We start from the raw sequence: 16,506 nt of genomic DNA on the forward strand, positions 1-16,506 counted from the left end.
CTTGATGCAGTCTGTAAGAGAATGTGACTTTAGAGAAGATTTGTTTTCCAGCAAGACAGTGACAAACTAAAGCAAAAGCTACACAGGAATGGCTTAAAAAGAACAAAGTTAATTTCCTGGAGTGACCAAGTCAGGATCCAGACCTCTATCCAATTGAGAATTTGTGGCTGGACTTGAAAAGGGCTGTTCACTCACTATCCAGTGGCAATGAATTCCACAGATTCCCCACTCTGTGGCTAAAGCAATTTCCCTCATCTCTGTTCTAAATAGATGTCCCTCTATTCTGAGGCTAATCCCTTTGGTCCTAGTCTCGCCCATTATAAGAAACATTCTCTCTACATCCATCTGTCTAGGCCTTTCAATATTCTATTGGCTTCAATGAGAAGCCCCTCATTCTTCTAAACTCCAGTGAGTACAGGCCCAGAGCCGCCTAATGCTCCATGCATGTTAATCTTTCATTTCCAAGATCATCTTTGTGAACCTATTCTGGACCCTCTCCAGTGCCAGCACCCTTTCTTAGATAAGGGCTCAGAACTGCTCACAATCCTCCAAGTGTGGTCTGACCAATCCCTTAAGCCTCGCGTAAGGACTGCAGCATATAGTTTAAAAATTAGTCAGGTCTGCTAGGACTAAAGGTATACAACATTGTAGATTTCTGTTCCTAACTGCCAATTGATGTAAGATTAATTATTAATTTTAAATTTGAGGTTATAGATTAGTGGTAACTATTAGTACTAAGGGATATGAGTAGGATTCCAATCAATCCTGATATTGAATGGTAGAAATGGTTTTAAGGTTTATGAATAAATAAAAAGCAATACTATATTAGTTTGCCAGAATATTCTATTTAGTGGGCTTCATTAAATAATGACATAAATTGCCCTTCCAAACCACTGACTACAATCACCTCTGACCTTCCAGGCTGAATTCTCTACGGTCACTCAGTCTTCACAATAATTTACTTACATATCTTCCTCAAGAAATCCTCAACCTGGTCCATCTACAGGAGCTCAGTCTACGTGGCAACCCTCTTGTTGTACGATTTATAAGAGACCTAATCTACAACCCCCCATCTCTACTCGAACTGGCTGGACGGATTGTGAAATCCCGCAACATTCGGTATACTCATTACGACATGCCTAGAAACTTGGTCAGCTATTTGGATTCAGCCAGCAAGTGCCCAAACCCCAAGTGTGCTGGTAAGGACCTATGCTTCACATTGCTTTTGGAGCGGAGTGGGAAAGGAGGGAAAATGATGCTTGGGTTGCAGTTAATTTTTATTTGTATCTTTCAGGAGTTAATGTTTTCTTATTATATGGCTCCCTGTTGGTAAGATGAACTCCTGACCTCACAATCTATCTCGTCATAGCATTGCAGCTCATTGTCTGTCTGCACTGCACTTTCTCTGTAGCTGTAACACTGTATTTTACATTTTGTTGCTTTTCTCTTGTATTACTTCTGTACTGCGGTAATCATATGCCAGTACCTCAGTCCCTGTGACAATAATTTACTAATTACCAGATCTTCGAATATCAGAGTTGTATTGTACATGGACACTTTGACAGTCAAATGAACCTTTGACCCTTTTTTCCTCCTTAATGTGAGTGCTCTAGTACAGTGAGCAACATGAAGATGCAGTGCACGATTTCGTTAACGATACAAAAACCTCTGAACATCGCTCCCTGTCAGTATACATTCCTATGACAGTAATTGATGTAATTGAGAAGTTCACCTTAACTGTGCGAGTGAGGCTAAATTTCTAGATGATAAGGAGACACACATCCTACTGCACTTCTACAGATTATTCTCCTCGAAGCACATTGAAGCAAATGATTGCATGCTGGCAGATTTGGCTGCTGAGCCTCAGTTGTATCATATTTGACAGATGGAGAGGTCAAATATCTAATCAGGGTATTAAAATTTTAGAGGGATGAGTCTCTTTACTGCATATTAAAACTGTGGACCAAACCTTTCTGTCCCTGCAGCTGTTTCCCTGCACCTTCTATATGAGATGGTAAAAGCTTCCCCTCATGTTAAGGAATTCTGACACATAAAGGAACATCATTTGAACATTGTGAAATCTACAGGTGTAACTGACATTGGTTCTCTGTCCATGTACATGAGACTAAAATTCCCCTTTCAAAGAAGTGTATCCAGACTGAAGTTGTAACCCACAAGAACCCCAAGTTCCTTAGAATCAGCAATTGAGACAAGGTCCCTATACTTTGCAACCAATACTCTCTGCAGCCTCCCAAATCCATATTCCTGTACTTGTTTCATGCCACTTGTTTCGTATAACTGGTGCTTGCTGAGGAGCTGGTGTTCAGTCCCAATACCTGTCTCAGAAAATAAAGTCAATGCAAAATCATGTTTGATAATCCTATCTTGGAGGATGTAGTTATATAGAATCAGTAATATAGAGCCAATGCCTGTGGTAGGAAAGGATTCTAACCAACTCACTCCTCATACCTTTCTATTTTCCACTGTTTATTTCTTCTAAAGCTATGGTCTTAAATATAATCAGAAACCAGTGAAATTTAAGACTGGTATTTTCAGTGACTAACCTTTTTCACGTGTTGGTCTTTTCACTGCAGAAGATACTGAAATCTCAGTGCCAAGAAAAAAAAGGTTATACTCATTTAGTTTATTTTTTTTTACATATTATTTTCTTCTTCCATAGGAGTTTACTTTGACTCTTGTGTTCGTCATATCAAGTTTGTCGACTTCTGTGGCAAGTACCGCCTGCCCTTGATGCACTATCTGTGTTCTCCACAATGCTACTCGCCCTGCAGCTCTAACTCTCAGAGTGACTGTGATTCTGATGATGAACTCAACATTCCTCAACACCGGATGCAGAAAGTCCTGCTTGGCTAAATGCTCATATATGAAGATCATGAAGATTTAGATTTCTGCAGTCCTGGATGACTTGAACCCATCTTATATGATGTGCCAGGGTTTTTTTGAATCCAGTCATGGAAGCATTTACACTAATGTCCAAGCCTTTACATCAGATTTGTAGTCCATTGGTTTGCACAGCATTCCTAATCTTTGAAGTATTATTACATAATTTTTTGTATAAAAGGATTATATTTTTATGCCAGTAATTTTGAAATATTCTGGCATTCTTTATTGGATATGCAAAGAGCTATTTTAAATAACAATCGTCTAAAATATTATGTGAAGCACAGCTTTAATATGTTAAAAACTTCATACATGTAATCTTTCATTTGAAATGCTAATCTTAACATGTATCAAAAAACTGTTTTTCTTTGAAGAAGATCTTGTTTGTAAAATTACAATACAGTATACCATACCTAGCAGCAATTCTTCTTTTAATTCTGATTATTAACAGACTGGATTAAATAGTGGTGTTATGTTCATTGCTAGAATTATTGCTTCAGTGGCAACCTTATAGGTGGATATAAGAACTCCCACCTTTCCACACTTTTATCATGTGCCAGTTCCTTATGTCCTAAAAGGAAACAATTTTGACCAATCGAGTCTGTGCAACTCAGAGTGATCCCATTCCCTTTTCTTTGAAAGCTCTTCTCTCGACATTCCCATCACAGCCCACCTCCCAGATTTGCCACTCACCTGCATATTAAGGGTACATTAATATGACATATCAATCTATCAGCCTGCTTTTCTTTGTTTTGCTGGATGAGACGAGATTATAAGCAGGAAACCCATACACTTAAAGGAGTCTCTACAGCAAATTTAATATTAACAGCAATGGAGCTCCGGATTGAACCCAGGTCACTAGAGCTGTGAGAAAGCAGTTCTGTTAGATGGGTCACTGTGCAAAATTAAGTGAGAAGGCATGTTGTGATGGGGACATTATGATTCTTCAATGGAGAAGAGATGGATTGAGTGATTGGGCAAAAAGCTGTCCAATAGAGTTTTAATGAGGAGAGGTTTAAGGTCATGTTCAAACATATTTCAGTGCGAGCAATTGGAAAATGGATTATTATCTAAATGGAGAAAGACTGCAAGTGAGTCAAGTTCATAGAGATTGGGTGCAAAAATCACTATATTATCAGGCAATGCAATGTGTAGTTAGGAAGGCAAGCAGTGTTTTGGCCTTTTTATTTTTTGAAAAGAAGGTAGAGTTTAATAATAGCAACACACATCAAAGTTGCTGGTGAACGCAGCAGGCCAGCCAGCATCTCCAGGAAGAGGTACAGTCGACGCTTCGGGCCGAGACCCTTTGTCATAATAGAAGGAGTTTTTTCCATAGCTGTACATGTTGCTGAGGCCATACCTGAAATTCTCTACACAGTTATGATCCCCTTGCCTAAAAAATATAGTAGCATTGGAAGCAGTCTGAAGGAGATTTGCCAGATGAATTTTTGGGATGTGAGGGTTGTCCTACCAACAGAGCCTAGACAGTTTGAATGTGTATTATTTGGAGTTCAGAAGGATGACGGGTGACCTTGCTCAAACGTATAAGATTCTCAGGTGGCTAATCAAGATGTTTTCACTAGTAGGGAAGTCACAGAGAAAGGTATGGAGCTACAAAACGAGGGGCCAAGTATTTGAAATTGTGAAACGTCCAAAATTCTTACCTCATTCAGTAATGAAAATCTGGCATTCTCTACCTCAGTGGATGGTAGAGGTCAGGTACATGGAGGAGTTTAAGGTGGGGGGTTATATGGGAGGCAGGGTTTGAGGGTCGGTACAACATTGTGGGCCAAAGGGCCTGTAATGTGCTGTACTATTCTATGTTCTATAAGTCATTAGATATGTTTAGTGTAGAGATATATAAATAGCTGAAATATTGAGGGTAATAGGGAACTGGCACAGAAAGGGGTTGAGGCCAACATATAAGCCATATTGACTGGTGTGCAGGCTTGAAAGGTCTGGTAGTCATTTTTGCTTCTGTTTAATTCCTCTTTGCTACTGGATAAATAGATTCACAATAAAATACAAGTAATCACAAATTAATTGATGTGGTAGTGTATAAAAAAAGTGCCTGCAATGAAATCCTTAGGCTAAAGAAAATGGTTACAGTCCATGAGGAAGCATCGGGCATTTGAGCTTCTATCTATCTTAAACTTCCATTCCTAATATTCATGTGAAGGATTTGGGTTGTTTATGTTGCTGAATTAAGTTACAGAAAACAGTAATGCTTCATGGATTCATGCAATTGCATTGATTTGTTATGTCTGACAATCTCTGGATACATCAGATGATGAATGGCTGGGACAGGCATCCTATTTTGCATGTAAAACTGGAAAAAGAATGTTCCCTGCTGTGAGCTCAAATACCTTAATGGAATTTATTGATTATTATAGTTTTTACTTATGGCATTTGGAACTTCTGATTTTTAAGGAAGGATATTTGCCTTTTGTTTCATCCAATGCTGTTAAAATGAATCGAGTCCTGCCCCCCAGTTTTGCACGGACGGAAGTTTTATTACTTTTATGCTGGAGTTAATGCTATTGAAAAGAATGAACGGGGCTTCGTGATGAAACAATTCACATTTGCAAAGTATATGTAAATGATATATAAGCAAGTTTATTGAGATATAAACACAAAAGATTCTGCAGATGCTGGAAGTCCAGAGCTACGCACACAAAATGTTGGAGGAACACAGGACTCTTTGTTCGCCTGGCCTGCTGAGTTAACAGGTTTATTCTAATGTAAAGCCAGTTTATTAAATAACACTGGATACTAATGCAAACTATTGGTTTTAGGAAGGTGAAACCTTCAGCGTAGGCAAATTTATTAGGAATTCAGGGGCTTATTTAACGCTAATTCTTTTATTCTGTTTGATTGAAAACAAGGAAGTACTAACCATTGACATTACGGATGAGCAGAAAGGACTCGAGATTCATAGCCATATTTGTAGCTGTGAATCAGCAAAATAAAAAAGAGAGGAATCTATTTGACTGCAAACTCCACCTTTGGAAGGATCACCAGTGGTGTTTCATGTTGTTCATTGTACACCTGAATAAAAATCATGAATGAATCACTTTGATACACAATGGGGTTATTCTATAAGCTTTTTCTCTTCAGAGAGATGTTATCAGAAACCACAGATTGTTGAAAGCTGCACTTATAGGTACTATAGTTTTATTTCACTAGTTTGTGCTGTTTGTCAACATTTATCTAAACTGGGAGAACAGGATTGTTGAATTATCTCTGGAACATTCTGTTATTTGATGCTCATTCTATGTAAATATCAATAATATTGACCCAATGAATCATTTTTTGATTGAACAATCGAGTAGATTAATAATAAAGAAGCCTGCAAAGTTGTTGCTGCTTTTTTTCCTGAAATGGAGAGTGACATCACATTGACTACTGCTTGTGGGTGTTTTCCCATTTGTCATAACCAAATTATAATCCAACATTATAACTGCTATTGTGCAACTGAAACGTTCTGCTTTTAGTAGGTGTAGAATAATTCAGAACTCAGCTACACATCCAGTATGTGGGGAATTGAGCACAAAATGTATGAGAAAGCAGGAGGCCATTTGGCCCCTTGCATCTACTCTATCATTATTTGAATCATGGCTAATCTGTTAGCTTTCCATCACTTTCCTGTACGGTTCCCATATCACTTCATTGCCTAATATCTAAAAGTCTGACGTGTAAGCCCCAATTAATCAAAACTAAAAAAACAATACTTTCCTATTAATGACTGATTACTGTTTTGACTTTTGAGGATTTCTACTTTGGTCTTGCCAGTCATTTTATTTTGTTACTCCGTTAGATAATTAAATCCTTTTGGTTTTGTGTATATTTATAAAAATCAGCATATTTCAGTACAAGTTGAAGTGTCACAAACTTTATTATTGATATATTTAAAAGGTTAATCTTCTCATTGAGCCTCCTCCAGACAACTAATTCTTTCAAAAAGTGCTCTTTGAAGAAAAACATTAATGTACACCATGATTCTTGTGTTCAATAACTACCATTTTTAGGTATACCTGTATCTTTGCTCATTAGCAGAAGTTCAGGACAGAAAGAGGCCCTTTGACACATCTAGTCCAGGCTGAATCACTTAATCTGCTGCTCCAATTGACCTGTTTGGAGCCCTCAATACCCCAAACATGTATCTATCCAAACTTCTCTTAAACATTGAAATCGAGCTCGCATGCACTACTTGTGCTGGCAGCTCATTCCACACTCTCATAGCCCTCTGAGCGAAGAAGCTTCCCTTCATGTTCCCCTTAAATGTTTCACCTTTCACCCTACACCCAGGACCTCTGTTTATAGTCCCTCCCAACCTCAGTGGAAAAAGCCTTCTGGCATTTACCCTATTTATACCCCTCATAATTTTGTATACCTCTATTAAATCTCCCCTCAATCTTCTACATTCCAAGGATTAAAGCCCTAACCTATTCAATGTTTTCAAATAAATCAGGCCCTCCAGTCCCCGCAACATCCTTGTCTATGTGGACTTTAGCAAGGTATTTGACAAAGGGAAATGTTCACTGTACCCTTTCAACCTTTTTACCAGGTTTCCCCTGCCATCCGAAGGTACAGCGTTCCTATGAAACAGTTAGTAAGCCGGAATGTCGTAAAGTGAAGAAGCAATTACCATTTGTGAAGAAGCAATTACCATATGGGAAAAATTTGTGAGCGTTCGCAGTCCCAAAAAATAACCCACCAAATCATGCCAAATAACACATAAAACCTAAAATAACAGTAACATATAGTAAAAGGAGGAATGATATGATAAATACACAGCCTATATAAAGTAGAAATTTTTTTCTGCAATCATTGCTGCACTGTACACTGTAGCGAAAATCTCACACAAGCGCTCTCAGCGGAAACATTCTTTCCAGTAACTTTTAAGCTATGAAGCTGCCAAGTCATACCAAATAACACAAAAATACACGGCCTATATAAAGTATAAATAATGTATGTACAGTGTAGTATCACTTACCAGAATCGGGAAGACAGCGAGCACACTGATGATGGTGTGTTAGGCCAAGTCGTCGGAGGTTGGTGTGGTGGGACACTGAGGTGTCATCTCATCGTCATCTGTTTCCATCAGGGCAGGCAGGTCATCTTCTTCTATGTCTGCCTGTCTGCCTCGATGTCGAAGGTGGAGGTTCGTCATCTGCTGTGGCTGATGTGGAAGGCTTGAAAAACGACAGTATGCCTGACTGCCTAGCCCGGTGCATTTTTCTATCATACGGTTCTTTGTAAGCACTCAAACCATCCTGCAAATATGCCCTAAACCTACGTACCCTTTCAAAATTAAAGCCGTATTTTTCTGCAAGCATTGCAGCGAAAATCTCACGCAGTTGCTTCACGTTCAGTTCCTGGACGATTTCACTTTAGGTCCATTCGCTACTGCATTCGGTTTCGATTGTTATCCATTCCTCTTCCAATTGCATCAGCTCTTCATCTATCAGTTCTTGGTCATGGGATGCCAAAATCTCTTCAACATCATCTTCATCAACTTCCACAAGCCAGACTCACTTTGTCCTTACTTCGTTCACCACGATCGAAACGCTTAATTATGTCTAGTTTTACACTAAGTGTAACATCCATACGAGCTCTTTTAGGCTTTTCCGATACCTTAGAACTCATCTGGCTAACAGCTGCTCACAGGCACGTGTTTAAGCAATGCCGGCAAGAATGCAGTTCTGGGGGAGGAGCTTGGCTGCTCAGGGCGTGCGCTGCCTTTTTTCGTAACAATGAAAACACCTTCTGTTAGCGAAAACAGGTAACTAACGTAGGTCTTTCGTAACAGTGAGGTGTCATAAAGCGAACGATGGAAAAGCGGTGGACACCTGGGTACATCTTTCCTGTAGGAGGGTATTCAAAACTGCACACAATACTCCAAATTAGGCCTCATCAAGATATTGTACAACTTCAACATAACATCCCATCTTTTGTACTCAATACTTCGATTTATGAAGGTCAGTGACCCTATCTACCTGTATGATGCCATGTTCATTGAATTATGGACCTGTATTCCCAGATCTCTTTTTTCTACAGCACTCCTCAATGCCCATTCACTATGTAAGACCTACCCTGGTTGGTCCTACTGAAGTGGAACACCTCGCACTTCTCAGCATTAAATTCCATCTGCCATTTTTCAGCTAATTTTTCCAGCTGGTCCAGGTCCTGCTGCAAGCCATGATAGTGTTCCTCTCTGTCCACTACACTCCCAATCTTGGTGTCTTTTGCAAGTCTGCTGATCCAGTTACCATATAACCATATAACAATTACAGCACAGAAACAGGCCATCTCGGCCCTTCTAGTCCATGCCGAACTCTTACCCTCACCTAGTCCCACCAACCTGCACTCAGCCCGTAACCCTCCATTCCTTTCCTGTCCATATATCTGTCCAATTTAACTTTAAACGACAACATCGAACCTGCCTCAACCACTTCTGCTGGAAGCTCGTTCCACACAGCTACCACTCTCTGAGTAAAGAAGTTCCCCCTCATGTTACCCCTAATCTTTTGCCTTTTAACTCTCAACTCATGTTCTCTTGTTTGAATCTCCCCCACTCTCAATGGAAAAAGCCTATCCACGTCAACTCTGTCTATCCCCCTCATAATTTTAAATACCTCTATCAAGTCCCCCCTCAACCTCCTACACTCTAAAGAACAAAGACCCAACTTGTTCAACCTTTCTCTGTAACTTAGGAGATGAAACTCAGGCAACATTTTAGTAAATCTCCTCTGTACTCTCTAAATTTTATTGACATCTTTCCTATAATTCTGTGACCAGAGCTGTACACAATACTCTAAATTTGGCCTTACCAATGCCTTATACAATTTCAACATTACATCCCAACTCCTATTCTCAATGCTCTGATTTATAAAGGCCAGCATACTAAAAGCTTTCTTCACCACCCTATCCACATGAGATTCCACCTTCAGGGGTATGCACCATTATTCCTAGATCCCACTGTTCTACTGCATTTTTCAATGCCCTACCATTTACCATATACGTTCTATTTTGATTAGTCCTACCAAACTGTAGCACCTCACACTTATCAGCATTAAACTCCATCTGCCATCTTTCAGCCCAATCTTCTAAGTGGTCTAAATCTCTCTGCAAGCTTTGAAAACCTACTTCATTATCCACAACTCCACCTATCTTAGTATCTTACTAATCCAATTTACCACCCCATCATCCAGATCATTAATATATATGACAAACAACACTGGACCCAGTACAGATCCCTGAAGCACACCACTAGACACCTTCCTCCATCTGACACACAGTTATCCACCACTACTCTCTGGCATCTCCCATCCAGCCACTGCTGAATTCATTTTACTACTTCGATATTAATACCTAATGATTGAACCTTCCTAACTAACCTTCCATGTGGAACCTTGTCAAAGGCCTTACTGAAGTCCATATAGATAACATCCACCGCTTTACTCTTGTCAACTTTCCTAGTAACCTCATCAAAAAATTCAATAAGATTTGTCAAACATGACCTTCCATGCACAAATCCATGTTGACTGTTCCTAATCAGACCTTGTCTATCCAGATAATTATATATACCATCTCTAAGAATACTTTCCATCTATTTACCCACCACTGACGTCAAACTCACAGGCCAATAATTGCTAGGTTTACTCTTAGGACCATTTTTAAACAATGGAACAATATGAGCAATACGCCAATCCTCCGGCACCATTCCCATTTCTAATGTCATTTGAAATATTTCTGTCAGAGCCCCTGCTATTTCCACACTAACTTCCTTCAAGGTCTAGGAAATATCCTGTCTAGACCCGGAGACTTATCCACTTTTATATTCCTTAAAAGCGCCAGTACTTCCTCTTCTTTAATCATCATACTTTCCATAACTACCCTTCTTGTTTCCCTTACCTTACACAATTCAATATCCTTCTCCTTAGTGAATACCGAAGAAAAGAAATTGTTCAAAATCTCCCCCATCTCTTTTGGCTCCGCACATAGCCATCCACTCTGATTCTCTAAGGGACCAATTTTATCCCTCACTATCCTCTTGCTATTAATATAACTGTAGGAACCCTTTGGATTTATTTTTACCTTATTTGCCAAAGCAGCCTCATATCTTCTTTTAGCTTTTCTAATTTCTTTCTTAAGATTCTTTTTACATTCTTTATATTCCTTGAGCACCTCATTTACTCCAAGCTGCCTATATTTATTGTAGATCCCTCTCTTTTACCGAACCAAGTTTCCAATATCCCTTGAAAACCATGGCTCTCTCAAACTTTAAACCTTTCTTTTCAACCTATCAGGAACATAAAGATCCTGTACCCTCAAAATTTCACCTTTAAATGACCTCCATTTCTTTATTACATCCATCCCATAAAACAAATTGTCCCAATCCACTCCTTCTAAATCCTTTCGCATCTCCTCAAAGTTAGCCTTTCTCCAATCAAAAATGTCAACCCTGGGTCCAGTCCTATCCTTCTCCATAATTATATTGAAACTAATGGTATTGTGATCACTGGACCCAAAGTGCTCCCCAACACATACCTCTGTCACCTGCCCTATCTCATTCCCTAACAGGAGATCCAACTCTGTCCCTTCTCTAGTTGGTACTTCTATGTATTGCTGCAAAAAACTATCTTGCACACATTTTACAAACTCCAAACCATCCAGCCCTTTTACAGAATGGGCTTCCCAGTCAGTGTGTGGAAAATTAAAATCTCCCACAATCACAACTTTGTGCTTACTACAGATATCTGCTATCTCCTTACAAATTTGCTCCTCCAATTCTCGCTCCCCATTAGGTGGTCTATAATACACCCCTATAAGCATCACTACACCTTTCCCAGTCCTCAATTCCACCCAAATAGCCTCCCTAGTTGAGTCCTCTAATCTATCCTGCCAAAGCACCGCTGTTACATTTTCTCTGACAAGCAGTGCAACACCTGCCCCTCTACCCCCTCCGATTCTATCACACCTGAAGCAACAAAATCCAGGAATATTTAGCTGCCAATCACACCCCTCCTGCAACCATGTTTTACTAATAGCTACAACATCATGTTTTTTTTTTAGATTACTAAGACACGCAGTCCTCTTTTATTGTCATTTAGGAATGCATGCATTAAGAAATGATACAATATTTCCTCCGGTGTGATATCACAAAATACAGGACAGACCAAGACTGAAAAAAACTAACAAAACCACATAATTATAACATATAGTTACAGCAGTGCAACAATACCATAACTTGATAAAGAAGTCCATGAGCACAGTAAAAGTTCAAAGTCACTCAAATGTCCCTCATCTCACGCAGACGGACAGAAGGAAGAAAAACTCTCCCTGCCATACCCGACCATGGTCCGACTCTGAGTCAGCCGAAAACTTTGAGAGCTCTGATCAGATGTCTGACACCGAGTACTGAGCGCCATCACTATCTGAACGATTCGACCTCCTCGGTCACTAACAGCAGGCAAAGCCAGGGATTTTGAGGCCTACCCTCCGAAAGATTCCCGACCGCGCAGTAACAACAGCAGCGAACGAGCGTTTCAGAAATTTTTCCAGATGTCCCTGTTTCACGTCCATCTTCATCAAATCAGAATTGTCCACGGCCCCTATTTAACAGATACGATATCATTTTTCATTGGAGGGCTGCGCACACGTGGCGCACTGCTTCTCTTCTCCTCCTGCATATTTCCAGGTATCAATCCATGCTCTAAGCTCATCCACCTTTCTTACAATGCTCCTAGCATTAAAATAGATGCATTTAAGAAACTCTCCACCTCTTACTCTCTGTTTATCCCTAATGGAGCAAACAACTATGTTATCTTTTTCTTCCTTCTCCCCTACATCTTCAGTCTGAGTGCTCCCGATCTCTGTCCCCTGCCTATCCTCCCTCACACACTGTCTACTAGCTTTCTCTATTTGTGAACTAACCTCCTCTCTCCTAGTCACTTCAATTTGATTCCCACCCCACAACCATTCTAGTTTAAAATCTCCTCAGTAGCCCTTGCAAATCTCCCCGCCAGGATATTGGTCCCCCTAGGATTCAAGTGCAACCCGTCCTTTTTGTACGGGTCACACCTGCACCTAAAGAGGTCCCAATGATCCAAAAACTTGAATCCCTGCCCCCTGCTTGAATCCCTCAGCCACGCATTTATCCTCCACCTCATTCCATTCCTACTCTCACTGTCGCGTGGCACAGGCAGCAGTCCCGAGATTATTACCTTTGCGGTCCTTTTTCTCAGCTCCCTTCCTAACTCCCTATATTCTCCTTTCAGGACCTCTTCCCTTTTCCTACCTATGTCATTGGTACCTATATGTACCACAACCTCTGGCTCCTCACCCTCCCACTTTCAGGATATCTTGGATGTAATCAGAAACATCCTGGACCCTGGCACCAGGGAGGCAAACTAATATCCGCGTTTCCAGACTGCGTCCACAGAATCGCCTATCTGACCCCCTAACTATCACGTCCCCTATTACTACTGCCCTCCTCCTCCTTTCCCTACCCTTCTGAGCTATAGGGCCGGGCTCTGTGCCGGAGGCATGGCCAGTGTTGCTTCCCCCAGGTAAGCTGTCACCCCCAACAGTATTCAAACTGGAGTACTTATGGTCAAGGGGCACAGCCACTGGGGTACTCTCTAGTACCTGACCCTTCCCCTTCCTAACCATGATCCACTTGTCAGCCTCCCGTGGCCCCGGTGTGACCACCTGCCTGTAACTCCTCTCTATCAACTCCTCACTCTCCCTGACTAGATGAAGGTCATCAAGCTACAGCTCCAGTTCCCTAATGCAGTCCTTTAGGAGCTGCAGCTCAGCACACCTGGCGCAGATGTGGACGTCCGGGAGGCTGGGAGACTCCAGTGCCTCCCACATCCGACACCGAGAACAACAAGCTGCCCTCATACTCGTACTTCCCCCTTTCCTCAAATAACAGGAAAAATTAAAAACCAAACCTACTTTGCCTTGCCCGTTTCCGCCTAAGCCCATTGAGCCAAAGCCCTTAGGCCTTCACTCTGCTCCCAGCTCACTCTGCTGCCCGCAAAATGACGCTGCCCGCTGTATAAGGCTGTGTTCCTTTTAACTCTTCAGCTCTTCACTGCCCGACATCACACGCCTGCGCAGTCCCGCCTCTCTTAACTCCGATGAAAAAACGAAAAATTCAAAATGGCTTCCACCGCACTCCCGCTCCGATTCTCAGACTTCCTTCTCTGAATTATCATTATTATCCATTATCATCCAGATTGCTAATATAGATGACAAACAATAACAGACCCAGCACCAATCCCTGTAGCTCTCCACGAGTTACAGGCCTCTAGTCAGAGAGGCAACAATTTCCTACACTCTCTGGCTTCTCCCAAAAAGCCAATGTCTAATCCAATTTGCTACCTCATATTGATTGCCAAGAAACTGAACCTTCTTGACTGGGATTTTATTAAACTCCTTGCCAGATTCCATGTAGACAAATCCACTGCCTTGCCTTCATCGACTTTCCTGGTGATTTCCTCAAAAAACGCTTATAAGATTGGTTAGGCACGACCTTCTATTCACAAAACAATGCTGACTATCCCTAGTCAGTCCTTGCCTATTGACATACTCATATATTTGGTCCCTTAGAATATCATCCAATAACTTTCCCACTACTGATGTCAGGCTCGCTGGCCTATAATTTCCTGGTTTAATTTTTCTTAACCAGTGGAACTGCATTGGCTATCCTCCAATCCCCTGGTACCTCACCTGTTGTTCAGGAGGTTTTAAATATCTCTGCTGGGGCCCTGGCAATTTCTACATTTCCTTCCCACAGGGGCCAAGGGACTTGTTATCAGGCCCTGGGGGTTTATCCACCTTAATTTGCCTCAAGACAGCAAACACCACCTTCTCTGTAATCTGTTCAGAGTCCATGAACTTGATGCTGTTTTGCCTCACTTCTAAAGACTCTGTGTCTGTCTACTAAGTAAATACAGATGCCAAAAACACATTTAAGATCTCCCCTATTTCTTTTGGCTCCACACACAGATTACCATTCTGATCTTCCAGAGGATCAATTTTGTCCCTTGCAATCATTTTGCTCTTAACATAGGATTTTCCTTCACCTTGTCCTATAAGGCAACCTCATACCTTCTTTTAGCCCTCCTGATTTCTTTCTTAAGTGTACTCTTGCATTTGTTATACTCCATAAACATCTCATTTGTTCCTATTTATAAAAATCTCCATACAACATTTTGCTTTCTCTGTCTGAAGCCTCAAAGAGCTAAAGCCTCAAACTGCAAATACCTAATCTACCAATCATGTGGCAGCAGCTCAATGCATAAAAGCATAAAGACATGGACAAGAGGTTCTGTTGTTGTTCGTGAGATTTTCACGCACTTTATACTTTATACTTTATTCTCGCCAAACAATTGATACTAGAGTGTACAATCATCACAGCGATATTTGATTCTGTGCTTCACACTCCTTGGAGTACAAATCGATAGTAAATATTAAAAATTTAAATTATAAACCATAAATAGAAAAGGGGAAGTAAGGTAGTGCAAAAAAACCAAGAGGCAGGTCCAGATATTTGGAGGGTACGCCCCAGATCCAGGTCAGGATCCGTTCAGCAGTCTTATCACAGTTGGAAAGAAGCTGCTCCCAAATCTAGCTGTCCGAATCTTCAAGCTCCTGTGCCTTCTCCCAGAGGGAAGAGGGACAAAAAGTGTGTTGGCTGGGTGGGTCGTGTCCTTAATTATCCTGGCAGCACTGCTCCGACAGTGTGCGGTGTAAAGTGAGTCCAAGGGCGGAAGATTGGTTTGTGTGATGTGCTGGGCTGTGTTCACGATCTTCTGCAGCTTCTTCCGGTCTTGGACAGGACAACTTCCATACCAGGTTGTGATGCACCCTAGAAGAATGCTTTCTATGGTGCATCTATAAAAATTAGTGAGGGTTTTAGGGGACAGGCCAAATTTCTTTAGCTTTCTCAAGAAGTAAAGGTGCTGGTGGGCCTTCATGGCAGTGGACTCTGCTTGGTTGGAACAAGTCAGGTCATTTGTGATATTGACCCCATGGAACTTAAAGCTTTTGACCTGTTCCACTTGCGCACCACCGATGTAAATTGGGTCGTGCGGTCCGCTACTCCTTCTGAAGTCAACAACCAATTCCTTCGTCTTGCTGACGTTGAGGGATAGATTATTGTCTTCGCACCATGCCACCAGGTTCTTAATTTCCTCTCTGTACTCAAACTTATCATGACCTGAGATATGGCCTACAATTGTTGTGTCATCAGCAAACTTATATATTGAGTTTGATGGAAACTTGGCTACACAATCATGTACAACAGTGAATTTACAAAGAATGGTGCAAAAAAAAATCCAATGAACGGCAGGCCTTTGGGTGAAAATGCCTTATTAATGAGAGAGGGCAGAAGAGAGTGGGCACAACGTTCAAACTGACATAGGTGATAGTAACCCAAATAACCATGCGTTACAACAGTGGTATGCAGAAGAGCATCGCTGAATGCACAACACATGGCAAGTGGGAGGCTTTGAAGACTGTGATATCAAATGTCCAGGACAGCGTGTTGTTGTTAGGGTAATGGATAAAGATAGTGAGATGAATACTTTA

At 41.1% G+C, this 16,506-nt stretch overlaps 1 protein-coding gene across 1 annotated transcript in view; it reads left to right on the forward strand.

Moving 5' to 3' along the window:
- The window catches only part of lrrc58b (leucine rich repeat containing 58b), a 52,762-nt gene extending 46,512 nt beyond the window's left edge, over positions 1-6,250 (forward strand). The window contains exons 3-4 of the mRNA XM_063050630.1: positions 922-1,199; positions 2,681-6,250. Of these exons, the coding sequence (XP_062906700.1) occupies positions 922-1,199; positions 2,681-2,874 (472 nt within the window). The 3' untranslated portion in view covers positions 2,875-6,250. The remainder of the gene's footprint in view (positions 1-921; positions 1,200-2,680) is intronic.
- The last annotated feature ends 10,256 nt before the right edge of the window (positions 6,251-16,506 follow it).

This window comes from Mobula hypostoma, chromosome 6 (assembly GCF_963921235.1).
Source record: "Mobula hypostoma chromosome 6, sMobHyp1.1, whole genome shotgun sequence".
Lineage (NCBI taxonomy): Eukaryota > Metazoa > Chordata > Chondrichthyes > Myliobatiformes > Myliobatidae > Mobula > Mobula hypostoma.